The 15,954-nt window shown below is 58.5% G+C and overlaps 1 protein-coding gene across 2 annotated transcripts; it reads right to left on the bottom strand.

Moving 5' to 3' along the window:
* Positions 1 to 154: 154 nt before the first annotated feature.
* CALU (calumenin) lies at positions 155 to 15,954 on the bottom strand. 2 transcript variants are annotated; one of them, XM_038154941.1, is made up of 7 exons: positions 15,900 to 15,954; positions 10,349 to 10,578; positions 6,176 to 6,369; positions 2,269 to 2,435; positions 2,108 to 2,168; positions 1,621 to 1,820; positions 1,248 to 1,534 (listed from the first exon to the last, which is right to left on the bottom strand). In XM_038154941.1, exons 2-7 carry the CDS (start codon positions 10,567 to 10,569, stop codon positions 1,430 to 1,432), a joined length of 948 nt encoding a protein of 315 aa, XP_038010869.1. In that variant the 5' UTR covers positions 10,570 to 10,578; positions 15,900 to 15,954; the 3' UTR covers positions 1,248 to 1,429. The 2 variants fall into 2 exon arrangements, with proteins under 2 accessions (XP_038010868.1, XP_038010869.1); XM_038154940.1 differs by lacking the exon at positions 15,900 to 15,954 and having other exon boundaries at positions 155 to 1,534; positions 10,349 to 10,571.

Here is a 15,954-nt window from a genome sequence, read left to right on the forward strand (position 1 = left end):
TCTGTGGGGCTGAGCCCCCCGAGCCCACAGGCCTCGTGTGCCCCCACATCCCCACCCAGTTCCCCCCTCCCCTCCTCAGGGCCCCCACTGCCTGAACCTTCTGGCTCAGTCCAAGGGGGCTCTCCCAGACCCCGGTTTGGGGGAAACAGGGAACTGGGGTCCGTCCCCCTCGGCCCATCGGGGGTTAAACAGTTTTATTGAGTTCCAACCGATCCGGATCCCTTCAATCAGCCCGAGGAGAAAACCGAGGAATAAACCCGGAGGAGGCAAAAAATCCATGTTTGGAGTTGTCACAGGGCCCCAAATCCTCGTGGATGGGAGCCGGGGGATGTCAGGAGAGGGGCTGTTGCAGGGCTGGGGGGCTGCACCAGAGGCTTTCCCAGGGTTCCAAAAATCACTTCCTGTGTCCCAAATCATCCCTGGTGTCCCAAACCAACCCCGACATTCCCAGATCACCCCCAGCATTCCCGGATTCCCAAGCCCCGCATGAGGCCATATTCCCAACCCACTTACCACTGGATTTAGGGAGGGGAGGAAAAGGAGGAGTAGAAAGAGGAGGAGAGGGGAGGATCCGGTCAGCCCTTGGAAACCTTTGGGAAAGGATTTAAAGGAAAACCTGGGAATTTGGAGATGGCCGGGCCCAATTCCACGCAGCTCTGGTGGCTGCAGGGGGACAAACAACACAGAAGAGAGAAAATCTTGGGAATTGTCCCAGAGCGGGGTGGGATGAGGCCCTCCCCCAGGGGTCTGGGGGATTCAAGGCACTTGGAGCGGGGCTGGGGGGAAGGGTCTTGCCCAGATCCCACGGGGCAGCGACAGGGGAGGAGGGTCCAACCTCCCTGGGGTCACCTCCGGGTCACCCCCGGGTCCTGCTGCTGCTCTGACGGTTTTTGGGGTTTTCTTTGGGTTTCATTTCAACGTTCACTTTTCATTCCAATTCACATCAGTGTTTCCGTTTAATTCAATTTCACTTATTTGGTTCCAATTCCATTTCAGTTTCAATTTTCAACTTTGATTTCAACGTTTAATTCCAATTCCATTTTTAATTCAAATTTCAGTCCAATTCAGATTCCAATTTTAATTTCAATTTCAACTTTAATTCCAATTCCAATTCTAATTTTTTATTCCAACTGCAATTCCAACCCCAACCCCTCTGTGAACTTCCCGCTCCCCCCCAGGCCCCCGGGCCCCGCAGCCCCGAGCAGCCCCTCCGCCGCCCCCGCGCCAGGGGAGCTGATCCCACACGTGGTAAAACCAAAACATACAAAAATAACCCAAAAGTCGTTAAAATCCGGGGAAAACCCACAACGAGACGAGCCCCAGGTGCGGGGGAGCGTGGCGTTCCCGAGCCCCCGGGAGCCGGGAGGGTTTCTCCGCGGCAGGAGCGGCCTCGGCGAGGGACGGAGCCCACGGGCGGTGCCGGCGACGCCTAGAACTCGTCGTGCCGCACCAGCGCCTCCCCGAAGTCCGTGGCCTGGCTGCCCACGAACAGGTCTGACTTGTCCACGATCTCCTCCCGCGTCAGCTTCCCGTCCTGCAGGGAATGCCACATCCCGCTATTTCCCCGTCCCGCTGCTTCCCCATCCCTCCCTCCAGATCCCCCCAGAGCTGCTGGCCCACCTTGTCCTGGTCGGACTCATAGACGAGGTGCCGGGCCTCAGCCTCGGCGTGGTCGTAGTCTGAGGGCAGGATCCAATCCTTGGTCTCCTCCTTGTCCATCTTCCCGTCCCGGTTCTTGTCCCGGAACTCCACGAACTGTTCCCGCTCCGTCTTCACCCACTCGGGCTCATCAGCATCACCGTCCTGGCTGTACATGTCACCTGGGGGGACAGCGGGGTCGGCATCAGCCCCACGGCCCTGTCCCCACCCCAAGGATGGACCCAAAGCCTAGAGCTCCCTAAATCCATCCCCAAAACCCCAAAGCACCACCTTGCTAATGCCATGATTTCACCCGAAAATCCTCGGTGGAGGCCTAGGGCCAGGTGGAAGTTGAGAGAGAAGAACACTCTGTGAGGGGGAGGACTGGGAAGGACACGGTGGCTGTGGCCAGGAGGGGGACACTGAGGGGACACGGACAGGACATGGAGCAGCAGCACTGGTGTCTCACCGATGTACTCCTCCAGGTCAATGAAACCGTCGCCGTTCTTGTCGATGTCCTCCATGGTTTCCTGCAAGAAGATGCCAGCGTGAGCCGGGCCCGAGGCAACTCCTGCCCCTCAGAGACCACCCGCCACCAGAGCTCCCCAAAGTGCCTGTGTCCGGCCCCACCTGCACGACGATGTCCTTCATGTAGTCGTACTCCTCGGGGTGCAGGAAGGCCGTGAACTCCTCCTTGGTGGCGGCCAGGTCCCCGTCCTTGTCGGCCATCTTGAAGCGCCGCTCGTCCCGCACCATCATCTGCTTGTAGTTGAAGCCGTCGTCCGGGTCCGGATCGTCTGTGGGAGCGCGGGGAGCACCCGCGTCAGCTCGGGCACGGTGAGAACCCGGCAGCCACCAACACAGCCTCAACCCAACCCAGCACTCTCAGCTCGACCTCGGCTCAAGCTCAACCTCCTCCGCTGAACCTCAGCTTCCTCTCAGTTTCAACCTCAAGACAACTTCAATCTCCTCAACCCAACCTCAACCTCCCCCACTCAACCGCCTGAACAGAACCTTCTCATCCTCAACTTCCTCAACGCGACCTCAACATCCTCCACCCAACCTCAAACTCAACTTCCTCCCTCCCTCTCGGCACAGCCTCCCGACCCTTTGCCAGCAGAGGCTCAGCCACCACTCCTCTGCTGTGCCCACTCCCAGGAGGAGGGATCATGACATTCCCAGGGAGAGGCCCCAAAAGACAGGCCCTGGGGGCTTTGGCCGGCACGGCCAGAGGCTCAGCGTGAACTATTTTGGGAGGGAATGTGTAAGGGGATCTGACTCGCTGCTGGCAGGGACAGGGCCAGCAGGCACCGGCCGGGTGGGGCCGCGGGGCACGCGTGGCCGCTCGGCACGGCCCCGCCAGCAGCAGGACAGCAGCCACGGACACGGCAGTGTCCAGCAGCCCTGGGCAGCGTGGATCCTGGGGGACACTGCCACGCTCTGCTTAAGTTAAACCAGAGCCAGGCCCCACCTGATAAGGAGGTCCCAAAGCCCCCGTGTCCCTGCTGTTACCCGGGGCAAAAGGCAGGCATTGGGGAGCCCTGCATTAAGGGGCTCGGGAATAAGGAGCTCTGGAGCATCCATTAAATATCCCAAGATTTTGACTTTAAGGCAGCTCTAGGACAGAATGAACCCCAAATTCCCCATTCTGTTGCCAAGGTTTTGCCTTGAGAAGCAGCATAGCCCCAAACAAGGAAACCTTCAGGACCAGCGCCATTAACAGATGATTCCTTAATTGCTGTTAGGCTAATTAATGGGTTTGATGGGGGAGTGGTGGCAGGGCAGATGGGTTAAAAAGGGTTAAACGCTCCCAAAGCCCCCGAAGTTACTTCCTGCCTTGGTCCCTGGGCTGGGGGAGGTTTGGGGGAGCAGAGGGAGGGGAAGCAGACAGAGCCGGGGGGTTTTGCTCAGAGTACGGCAGCAAAGCCACAAACTCAACCCAACATCTTGTGTCCTGGTTTCGGATCCCACCACGGGATTGAGGAATTAACAAAAACAGGAGTGGTGATGATGATGATATCCTGATTTTGAAGGGAGTTTCAAAGCAATTTCCAGTCTCAGATGAAGCTCTTGGACGTTTATCACTTGATATTCCCTGCTTCCCAGGACTCCCCCCAGCAGAACCCCACACTGCTCCGTGACACTTCTGGGGGCCTCCCAGTGACTCATCCTGGTGTGTAATTAATTAATTAATAAAACCACTCCCAGCACCTCGTTTTGCTGACAAAACACCCCATTCTGGACCCTCCAGAGCAGCCGAGGGCAATGCCTGGCCCCATGCAGCCCTTGGCCACGGGTCAACACTCAGGAGGCACTTCCAGAGGCATTCCAGCCCCGCTCTGGCCAGGGAGGGGAGCGAGGAGAAGACAGGGGAACATTTGAGCAGCAAGGAGCTGTGGAAAAGTAATTCCTGCCGAGAGGAGCTGGAGCCAGAGCGTGAGGCAGGATCCTCCCGGCACTCCGTAAGGACACAAGTATGTGGGAGCAGCGCGAGTGGAGGCTGCACTGGGGCCTGCCAAGGGCACGCAGCCTCCAGCACTGTTCCAGCTTTGGAACTGGGGCTGGGCACTCCCCAGCGCTGCCAGACTGCGGCAGGGAGCTGCTCCTTCAGCTCATCAAGGGGGTTCTCCTACCTCAGGGTTCTCCCATTAAGGCTTTTCCTCGTGAATGCTCACACTTTTCCCTATCCGACACCTGCAGGTCCGAAATGCCACCCCAGACCCCTCAAATGGTGCTCAAACCCTTCCCAGCACCTCTCTGCCCCCTTCCAGGCTGGATTCACACAGGCAGATTAGCCCAGAGCCCAGAAACCCATGGCAAAGGGAGGTCTGGGAGGTGCTGCCCCAGCCCAGGGGTGTCACGGGGCCCTTCCTGGCCACCAGCACAGCAAATCCAGATCCTCCCCGATCCCAAGGGAGATGGATGAGCCTCCTGTGCAGCAGCTCCCCCTCTGCACATCCCGTGGAGCAGTTTGACTATTTTTGGCAATATTTAGGAAATTAGAGTGGATTTGACACTCCAGAGCTGCAGCTCCTCCACCCGGGCCGGTCTACAGTGCTGGAGGCCAGAGCTGGCACAGCGCTTGACGGTTTAAGGTTTTAACCCCAAAAGAGCTGCTGCTTCCCTCACTCCCAGGGATGTCTGAAGCCGTGCCACACTGCTGGCCCAGCACCTGTCCCAAAATCCCCGAGTTCTGGGGTCTAACACTGCTCCCAGGACAAGGGAAAGCAACTGAAATCTCTGCTAGTGGTTTTTGGGTTTAGGGACGCAATGGGCACACCAAGGTGGCTCCACAGCCGCGGATCACTGGGTTCCACCTGCAGGTCCCAAATTCCCCCACAAGCCAGGAATTCCAAAGGGCTGGAAAGCCCCATTCCCACATGCCATTCATCCCAAAATCACCTGGATTCAGCCCAGAGCTGCATTTGTTACCAGGGACATCAATAATGCCCAAGTGTGGCTGCAGAGGGGAAAAGGAGGGTGTGGGCTGCGTAAACTTCCCATTGTGGAGATTTCCATGTATTTTGGTTTTTTTTTTCCCTTGGATTTCTCTTTGCTAATGCCACCAGGAGGTCAATTTGTACAGTTTTAGAGGTTTTAAAGTGAAACATATTGGGGACATCTGCTCCAGCTGGTCCCATGTATACCAAGGCCACGTCCTACATCATATTCCTGTGCTTATCCCAGGGGAAAAATCCTTCTCAGGTCAGCCAAGTGCCAGCCCGGCACCACTCCACACTCTCAACCACAACTTCCTCTGGGCCTCCCTAATCCAGGCCCCAAACTCCCGTTCCACCACAACCTCATCTGGATCTGCATCCATCCCACCAACCATCACTCCATGAGCCCATCCTGACCCCTGACCACTCACTGACCATTGTGCCATGAGCCCATCCTGATCCCTGACCTCCCACTGACCATCACTCCATGAGCCCACCCTGATCCCTGACCTCCCACTGACCATCACTCCATGAGCCCACCCTGATCCCTGACCTCCCACTGACCATCACTCCATGAGCCCACCCTGATCCCTGACCACCCACTGACCATCACTCCATGAGCCCACCCTGATCCCTGACCTCCCACTGACCATCACTCCATGAGCCCACCCTGATCCCTGACCTCCCACTGACCATCACTCCATGAGCCCACCCTGATCCCTGACCTCCCACTGACCATCACTCCATGAGCCCATCCTGACCCCTGACCTCCCACTGACCATCACTCCATGAGCCCATCCTGACCCCTGACCTCCCACTGACCATTGTGCTATGAGCCCATCCTGATCCATAACCACCCACTGACCATCACTCCATGAGCCCACCCTGATCCCTGACCACCCACTGACCATCACTCCATGAGCCCACCCTGACCCCTGACCACCCACTGACCACTGTGCCACGAGCCCACCCTGACCCCTGACCACCCACTGACCACAAGCCCACCCTGATCCATCTCCACCCCCCGGACCCTTGGTGACCCGAAGCAGAGCAGCTGCTGGCTCCAGGAAAGGCCCATCCCAAGAGCCAGGACCTACCCAGGATATATCCATAGGTGGCATTTTTATACTCCTCCCAGGAAACAAGCCCGTCCTCGTTGAGGTCGTGGCCCTTCCACTGGCGCTCCACATCCTCGTAAATCCAGCGCTTTTGGGCAAACTTGATCCAGGCCTTCAGCTCCTCCACTGTCACAAACCCATCCCCATCCGCATCTATCTTCCCTACAATCTTCCTGTGGGAAACACAGAAATGCAGCAATGGTTAAAAAAAAATGAGCAGGGAGGGAATGGGAAGGGGCAGAGGGGGCAAGCTGAGGTCATTATAAAATCTGGGAATTTAACCATTTGGAGAGTTGATCCTTAAAATCAATGTATGGTTCCGCTGCCAAAACTTCGGCTCAGACATGAAAATCCCTGGCTTGGCCACTTTAGGACCACTCAGGTTTTGGTTTCTTCAGAAATTCTGAGTTTTAGGGGAAAAACTTCCTTTTAAGCCCCTGGGAAAGACCCATCCATGCATCCTTTGACCAAGACAGTGCAGGTGACGAGTACGGACCCATACTCATATTAAAAATATGGGAATATCAACTGCCTCTCCTGCTGATGCCAGCAGAAAATTTGAGGTGGTTAAGAAATTTCCAAATTCAACCATTTGAAAAGTTTATCTTTAAAACCAACATTTGGGTTAGCTGCCGAAAAGCAAGGTCAGCTGCCAAAAGTCTGTTTGGGACACAGAAAACCCTGGCTCAGACATGGAAATCACCAGCTTGGCCACTCCTGAACCGCTCAGGGCTTGGTTCCTTCAGGAATTACGAATTTAGGGGAAAACCTTCCCTATTAAATCTTAGGAAAGCTCCATCTGCACGTCCTCCTGCCTCGCTGGGTGGGGAGCAGGGAGCACATTTCTGCTGAACCCGGGCGAGGAGCAGGGAGCACATTTCTGCTGAATCCCAGCGAGGAGCGGGGGTGCACATTTCTGCTGAATCCCACCAAGGAGCAGGGGTGCACATTTCTGCTGAACCCCGTTGAGGAGCAGGGAGCACATTTCTGCTGAAGCCGGGACGTTTGGGGAAGTTTGGCTCTGCAGGAGGAGCCGCCCCAGCCTGGTGGAGCAGAGCAGCCCCGGAGCAGCGGGGCAGACACCGGAGCCGCAGCCCCGGAGCCGCGTGCCTCCGTTATTTTTAGCAGCAGCTGTAGGAAAGGCCGGCAGGAATGCAGGACCCAGGGGCAGATGGAGCCGGGGGGTGGGGGCTGCTTGATCCGCAGCGCTTGCTCCCCGCAGCACGCCCGGCTCTCTGCTGGGCAGGGTCTGGGCTCCCCGGACGAAAATCGGGGATAACAGTCCCAAAGTCTTTGTCTGGTGGAGCAGGATGCTGGTTTTTTCCTCTAACATGAAGGTTTAACAGAAAACAGTTCAGGAATCCTGAGCTCCAGCCCAGGTATTTGAGGAATTTTAGAAGACAGGTGGAAAACACGGAATTTTAAATTTTAGATCACCGCTAGGACTATTAATTCCAAAAATACTGACTCAAAGGGAAAACTGGGCACTGGAGGCACCCACGCTCACACCCAGGTTTCTGTGTTTCAGAACTGCCTTGGTCTAGGAAAACCAGGAATTCCTCTGTGGCACAAAGGACGTTCCTGGCAATGAGAAGCTGGAGAGAGACTCGAAGAACAAGGGGAAAATGTGGAATTTAGCTCTGACAGTGAGAGGCCAGAGTGGGGGCAGTGGGCAGGGCTTGGAGACCTGAGTGATTTTACAGAGAAATGTATAAAATAAATATGTAAATATAAAAAATAGCTCATCAATAGTGCCCAAATTTATGCAGAAACATGTGAAATATTATAGAAATATTTCAGAATTTTATATATCAATGTGCAAAGCTTCCCTTTCAGTATTTCTGATCAAACACAGAAATATGCAAAACGTCACATAAATATTCAAAATTTTCAGTATAATTATATAACAAGTCAATCAATATTATAAAATTCTGCATAGAATTATGTAAAGTATCACATGGATATTGAACATTTGTCCATGTAAATATATAAACCACAAATAAATCTGTCAAATCCTTCCTATTTCAGGGGAAAAATTCCATGTTTCCCTCCCCCAAAAAGGCACACCACCGGCAATGGGATTTCTTAGGGAAAATCCCTGGAATGGAGGACCGGAGCCGGCAGGGGTTGATGGCCGGGCAGTTTTTCCAGGGCCGTTCCTACGGGGTTAATTCAGGAACAGCTTCCCAGGGAAGTCAAACCCGCTCCAGCCCGTGCTCAGGAAGCTCCCAAGCCTCCTCCCCAGCCCGGTCCGGGGGCTGGCAGCAGCTGCTCGCGGCTGCTTTCCCAGGGCAGCAGCCACCGAGCCCTTTCCCAAAGCCCGGGCTGCCCCCCTGCAAGGGCGCGCAGCAGATGCTGGGGAGGGCGGCAGCTGCTCCCGCTGCACGGAACGGCTGCCAGGCACGGGAACGGCTGCCAGGCACGACACAGCTCGGGACACTGCGGGCAGGCGCGGGGCAGCGCTCCCAGCCCCGGCCCAGGGCCCCGGGGAGCAGAGCCCAGGAGCTCCGGCAGGAAAAGGGCCCTTGCTGAGGCACAGAGCTCACAGAACCGGGTCAGGGCTTATCAAACCCCTCTGGCTCGGGACAGCCCCGGGCTGTTCGTGGGCAGGGCGGTAAATCCCCGCTGGAAAGGATGGAAAGGATGGAAAGGCGTTCCGGGTAACTCGGCAGAACAATGGGATTGAGCGTGACCAGCGCTGGGATCGCAGCCCCGGCAGCGGGGGAGGCCCAGCTTCCCTCGGATCTGAGGCTGCTCCAGGGGCATCGAGGCACTCCCTCTGACTGTGCCAGGAGGCAAAAGAGGAGGCAAAAAGCCTCCTGGACCCTCTACTGTGGAACTTATGGAGCGACCAGAGCCTGGCTCCAAGGGATCAAGGGGTTTTCCAGTTGAAATTGTCCCTGGAGGGAGGAAATTCCCTCATGCCACGAAGTGCTGGGGCAGAGACCAGCACCTCCTTCCCACTGGGGACCTGGACGATCCATAGGGATGGAGGGAACCTGGCACCCCCTGCCCTGCACATCCCACTGCGGGAATTGGCTCACTCTGGAAGTATCCCCAGCACCCACATGTGGTTCAGCTTTTCCTTCCTGTCAGGGAGCACCATCCCCAAAAAACAGCCCAAAATTCACCATGGGCTGTGGTAGGTGCTGCTCCAGCAGCAGCCAGGTTGGGATGCTTGGCTGAAAAAAATCAAGTCTGACTAAAAAAGGAGAGATTCAGGTGGAATCTTGGGAAGAAATTCCTGCCTGGGAGGGAGGGCAGGGCCTGGCACAGGGTGCCCAGAGCAGCTGGGGCTGCCCCTGCATCCCTGGCAGTGCCCCAGGCCAGGCTGGGCACTGGGGCTGCAGCAGCCTGGGACACTGGCAGGTGGCCCTGCCCTGGCAGGGTGGCACTGCAGGGGCTCTAGGGTCCCTTCCCATACAAACCATTCCATGAAAACCCAGCCAAAGGCACCCAGTTCCAAGGTGACTGGAGCCCAGCATCCTGAGAATGGGATCCTCCGTGCCCCAGGCCCCCCACCCTGCTGGAGGCTGCAGGTTTGAGCCCCCCCGAGCCCCAGAACAACCGCGGCAGCAGCTGCTGCAGGGGCACCCGGCCCGGCACGGCTCCCGGAACCATCCCAGGGCAGATCCCAGGGCAGGCACGGCCATCCTGGATCCCAGGGGAGGCTCAGCCGGATCCCAGGGCAGGCACAGCCATCCGGGATCTGAGGGCAGGCACGGCCGGATCCCAGGGGAGACACTGCCACATCCCAGGGCAGGCATGGCCACATCCCAGGGGAGGCATGGCCATCCTGGATCCCAGGGCAGGCACGGCCATCCTGGGGTCCCAGCAGAGATGCTGGAGGGGGAATCTCCGTGCAGGCTCTGTTTTGCCAACGCCCAAGCAACATCCAGCTGAGAAACACCGGTGATCCCAGGGGCTCCAGAGGCACCCAGAGAACAGGGAGCGAGCACAGCCCAGTGCAGAACCCCTGTGTCTGCTCTGGAGTTTTGGGGAATGCCGGGCACAGGAAATGGCTCCGGGTGACTGTTGGAGGACGCATGGTGCCGGGCAGTGAGTCCCCAGGCCGGGAGCGGGGCCTCCCGAGGGGCGGCGTGCCCGTGAGGCTGCATTCCCGCGCCGGGAAGGGTGGGATTCCGTCCTTACCCCAGGCGCTCCTTGCTCTCCTCCGGGGTGAGCTGGTCGAAGCTCTTGGCCTCGTCGGCGCCCAGGAAGGCGTCGTGGTCGTAGTCGAAGCTCTGGGCGTCGTCGTGCTCGCGGGCGCTCAGCGGGGCCTCCCGCACCACGCGCTCCTTGCGCTCCGTGGGCTTGGCCGAGCCGCACAGCGCCCACACGCCCAGGCACAGCAGGAGCCGCGGGAACCGCATCGTGCCGGCCTGCGGGGACACCACACTGCTGGGGACACCACACTGCCGGGGGACAGCGACAGGGGATAGGGACACTGCTGGGGACACCACACTGCTGGGGACACCACACTGCCGGGGGACAGGGACACTGCCGGGGGACAGGGACAGGGGATAGGGACACTGCTGGGGACACGACACTGCCGGGGGACAGCGACAGGTGATAGGGACACTGCCGGGGGACAGGGACAGGGGGACAGCGACACTGCTGGGGGACAGTGACAGGGGGACAGCGACACTGCTGTGGGACAGGGACACCACCGTAGGACACCGCCATGGGATAGGGACACTGCTGTAGGACAGGGACACTGCCATGGGATAGGGACACTGCCGTAGGACACCGCCATGGGATAGGGACACTGCTGTAGGACAGGGACACTGCCATGGGATAGGGACACTGCCGTAGGACACCGCCATGGGATAGGGACACTGCTGTAGGACAGGGACACTGCCATGGGATAGGGACACTGCCGTAGGACACCGCCATGGGATAGGGACACTGCTGTAGGACAGGGACACTGCCATGGGACAGGGACACTGCCATGGGACAGTGCTAGTGGGACAGGGACACTGCTGGGGCACAGGGACACTGCCATGGGACAGGGACACCACCGTAGGACACCGCCATGGGATAGGGACACTGCTGTAGGACAGGGACACTGCCATGGGACAGGGACACTGCCGTAGGACACCGCCATGGGATAGGGACACTGCTGTAGGACAGGGACACTGCCATGGGATAGGGACACTGCCGTAGGACACCGCCATGGGATAGGGACACTGCTGTAGGACAGGGACACTGCCATGGGACAGGGACACTGCCATGGGACAGTGCTAGTGGGACAGGGACACTGCTGGGGCACAGGGACACTGCCATGGGACAGGGACACCACCGTAGGACACCGCCATGGGATAGGGACACTGCTGTAGGACAGGGACACTGCCATGGGACAGGGACACTGCTGGGGCACAGGGACACCACCGTGGGACAGTGCTAGTGGGACAGGGACACTGCTGGGGCACAGGGACACTGCCATGGGACAGGGACACCACCGTAGGACACCGCCATGGGATAGGGACACTGCTGTGGGACAGGGACACTGCTGTGGGATGGGGACACTGCTGGGGCACAGGGACACTGCCATGGGACAGGGACACCACCGTAGGACACCGCCATGGGATGGGGACACCGCCGTGGGATGGGGACCAGGGGACAGGGACACCGGGATGGGCAGCAGGCAGCGCCAGGGCCAGAACAGGGAGGGACAGGACTAGGGCGTGTTGTCGAGGAAAAACGGGGATTGGGGCAGGTTGTTTGGGAAGAAGAGGGTTTAGGGCCAATTATCTTGGAAAAACGGAGGACGAGGGCAAATTATCTGGGAGAAATGGGGATTAGGGCATGTTATTGGGGAAGAAACAGATTAATAATAATACATATTATGGGAGCAAAAATTATTAATTAACCCAGATGATCTGGATAAAACTATAAATATGGATTGCCTGGGCAAAGATGATGATTTATTGCAGATTGCCTGGGAAAAATGGGGAATTACTGCACACTATTTGGGAAAATTGAGAACTAGTGCAGATTTGTGTGGGCACAAACGCCTAATAAATGCAAATTATGGGGGAAAATGATGAATATTCTCAGGTCAAATTAACCGATCCTAATTATCAGGGCACTGTAATGAACTGATAGGGGTTATCTGGGCAAAAGTGATTCACTGACACGGATTATCAGGGCACAGGGATTCATGAACACAGACTATCGGGCACAGGGATTCATTAACACAGATTATTGGGCACAGGGATTCATTAACACAGATTATCGGGCACAGGGATTCATGAACACAGACTATCGGGCACAGGGATTCATTAGCCCAGATTATGGGGGTGCAGGATTCAAGAACACAGATTATCGGGCACAGGGATTCATTAACACGGATTATCAAGGCACAGGGATTCATTAGCCCAGACTATCGGGCACAGGGAATTTCCAGCCTGGGGCACGGGGGCAGTGTCCCGTTTCCCCAGCGCTGCTCCCGGCCCCACCCCAGCTGGGAAGGGATGCAGGGTGGGGAAGGGGGTCCCGGCGGGAAGGAAGGAAGGGGATGCAGATGGGAGGAATGAAGGACGTGCACACACCCCCGGCTCTCCATCCCCCCACCCCCTCCCCAGGCCCGCTGCGGGTGAATCCTGCCCCGCAGACCCCACGCCCCCACGCTGGCACCCGCCTGACCAAAGCACCCAGATGTGCCTGGGATCCATGGAGGCTCTGGAAGGATCCCAGAGGCTCAGCCCTTTAAATCCCAGCAGAAACTCAGGTGCTCCCCATGCTCGTCACTGAGACCCCAACTCAGATCCCATCACAGATCCAGGTGTTCCCCATCCTGATCTCTTCACATTTCAGTCCAGGTATTCATCATCCTGGTGTATATAGCCTTAAATTTTAATCAGGATATTTCTGGGTTTTAACTCTTACACTCTAAGTTTAATCCAGATATTCACCATCCAGAGCTCTTAAATGCAAATTTAATTCAATATATTCCTCATCTCTATTGCTTTAAACTAAATTTAAACTCAAGACATTCCCCATCCTCACCCCTTTAAATTTACACCCAGGTCTTCCCCACCCAGAACTCTTAAACATAAATATTTATGTCAACATAAATACAAAAGGTATTCTCATTCCTTATCTCTTCACGTCTGCGGTTTAAAATCCAGGTATTCCCCTTTACCCTGAACTCACACCAAGGAGTTCTGCCCTGGCAGTGACCCAGGAGTGACCACGAGTGACCTGGGACTGGTCCCACGTCAAACCAAGGCAGTGGTGGCAGGACATGGGGGAAAGGACATGGAAAAGCCCTTTCCTTTCTTCCTCTGAATGAGGATTTATCAGACCATTCACAAAATCCACAAGCTTCCATTCCTTGGAAGTGGGGGCTGAGGGGGCACGGTGAGGGGATTTGGGTCACAAAGAGTAAAAGTCACTTTTTTGGTGCTTCTGGGGAGGAGAAACCTTCCAGGAGGGAAAGCCAGTGCCAGGAGTACGTGGAGCTCTGGGTATCCCCATAGGATCCCCTGTCCTGAGGAGCTAATTCCTGCTACCCCTGGGTATCCCCATCCCCAGGAGCCAATTCCTGCTCCCTCTGGGTATCCCCAGGAGCCAATTCCTGCTCCTCTGGGTATCCCCAGGAGCTGGCTCCTGCTCCCCCGGGTATCCCCAGGAGCCAATTCCTGCTCCCTCTGGGTATCCCTGTCCTGAGGAGCTGATTCCTGCTCCCTCTGGGTATCCCCAGGAACCAATTCCTGCTCCTCTGGGTATCCCCAGGAGCTGGCTCCTGCTCCCCCGGGTATCCCCAGGAGCCAATTCCTGCTCCTCTGGGTATCCCCAGGAGCTGGCTCCTGCTCCCTCTGGGTATCCCCAGGAGCTGGCTCCTGCTCCCCCGGGTATCCCCAGGAGCTGGCTCCTGCTCCCCCGGGTATCCCCAGGAGCTGGCTCCTGCTCCCTCTGGGTATCCCCAGGAGCTGGCTCCTGCTCCCCCGGGTATCCCCAGGAGCTGGCTCCTGCTCCCTCTAGGTATCCCCAGGAGCTGGCTCCTGCCCCCCCAGGCACGTGCCAGCAGCCAGGGCCTGCCCAGCCCCGCGCTGGTGCCAGGCTCAGCCCAGCCTGGAGCACAGGGTGACCCGGGACGGGTCACACAGCCCGATTTTATCTGCCAGCGTCCACAGCGAGCCCGGAGCACTGGGAGTGCTCAGAGAGGGACAACCCGAGCTGCAGCGGGACCCGGGCAGTGCCGGGAGCCAGGAAAGGTGCTCAGGGAGACCAAAACCCACAGACCCACAGCCAGCCATGAACAACTCTGCAGAAACGCCCGGCGGCACCAGCAGCTCCCGCTGAGCAGGGGATGGGCCCGGGATTTCCTGCGGAGATCCCAGCCCGGGGGAAAGCAGAGCCCCTCTCCCCCAGCGGGCCTTTGGCCCTTCCCTCCCGGATAAGGGTCTCTGGGTGAGCTGCAGGGAAGCCAGGAGCAGGAACCAGTGCTGGGAAGATGTGGGGTCAGAACGGGGGCCCAGACCCTCAGCTGGGGAGGAACTCGGGATTCCAGAGGGGCTAGGTGGGATACGGATGGAGCACCCTGAATTCCAAGGATACTGATGGAGGAACTCGGGGTGCCAGGTGGGTTTGCTGTAATACTGATGGAAAAACCCAGAATTCCCATTGGGTTTGCTAGGATACTGACAGAGGAACTGGATCCTGCACTGGGCTTGGAACTGTGGTGACACTGAGAGGAAACCGATGGGAAGAAGCCCCTCTGGACACACAATTCCCACGTGGGAGGCCAACAGGATCCCATAAACCCCCCCACGGGCAGCACAATCTGCTCAGTTTGGGAATCAGCCTGTTTCAGCTTTCCACGGGATGGATCCCACTGGAGCAGCCAGGGAACAATTGACCGGGAGCCCAGGGTGCCACCCCGGGGGCACAGCGCGGGAGGGCAATTCCGGCCCTCAGCAGGCTGTGCGGATGTGGGGGAGACATGGAGCCAAAGCAGCCCCGGGGTGGAAACGGGCCGGTCCTGCCCCAAACCAGCCCCGGCGTTCCGGGGTCACCGAGAGCTGCAGCAGAGGAGCACGGGCTTGGGGGGGCACCTCCTGGGCCCCGAGCCCCCGTGCAGGGCAGCACCGAGGGTCACGCAGCCCGTTATCCCGGGGTCCCGGGGGTCCCACAGCCCGTTATCCCCGCTATCCCGGGGGTCGCACAGCCCGTTATCCCGAGAGTCCCACAGCCCGTTATCCCGCTATCCCGAGGGTCCCACAGCCCGTTATCCCGGCGGCTCCCACAGCCCGTTATCCCGAGAGTCCCACAGCCCATTATCCCGCTATCCCGAGAGTCCCACAGCCCGGTGTCCCGCGGGTCCCACAGCCCGCTGTCCCGGCGGATAACGCCCCGGGAGGCGATGGATTCCCGCGGGCCGATCCCGCCGGGGTCGCGAGATGCGGACGGGGCTCCGTCCCCGGCACCGGCGGTCCCGACCGGCCCAGCCCAGCCGCGTCGGGCCCGGTCACGGGCGGCCCTGGGGCTCGGCACCGCGCGGCGGGACGGGCCGCAGGAGCCGCGGACGCGGCGGCGCCGCCGCTCCCGCCCGTTCCCATGGAGACCGGGCAAGGCGCTGCCGCGTTACCGCCACACCGCAGCGGCCCCGCAGAGCCGCTCCCGCCGCTCCCCCCGGCCCCACGGCCCGGCCCCGGCCCCGCTGCCCGCGCCGGTCCCTTCCCGTCCCTCACCGTCCCGTCCCCTCCGCCGCCGCCGCCGCTGCCGCCGCTCCGCGCACCGGAAGTCGGCGC

The sequence above is a fragment of the Motacilla alba genome, chromosome 1A (assembly GCF_015832195.1).
Source record: "Motacilla alba alba isolate MOTALB_02 chromosome 1A, Motacilla_alba_V1.0_pri, whole genome shotgun sequence".
Lineage (NCBI taxonomy): Eukaryota > Metazoa > Chordata > Aves > Passeriformes > Motacillidae > Motacilla > Motacilla alba.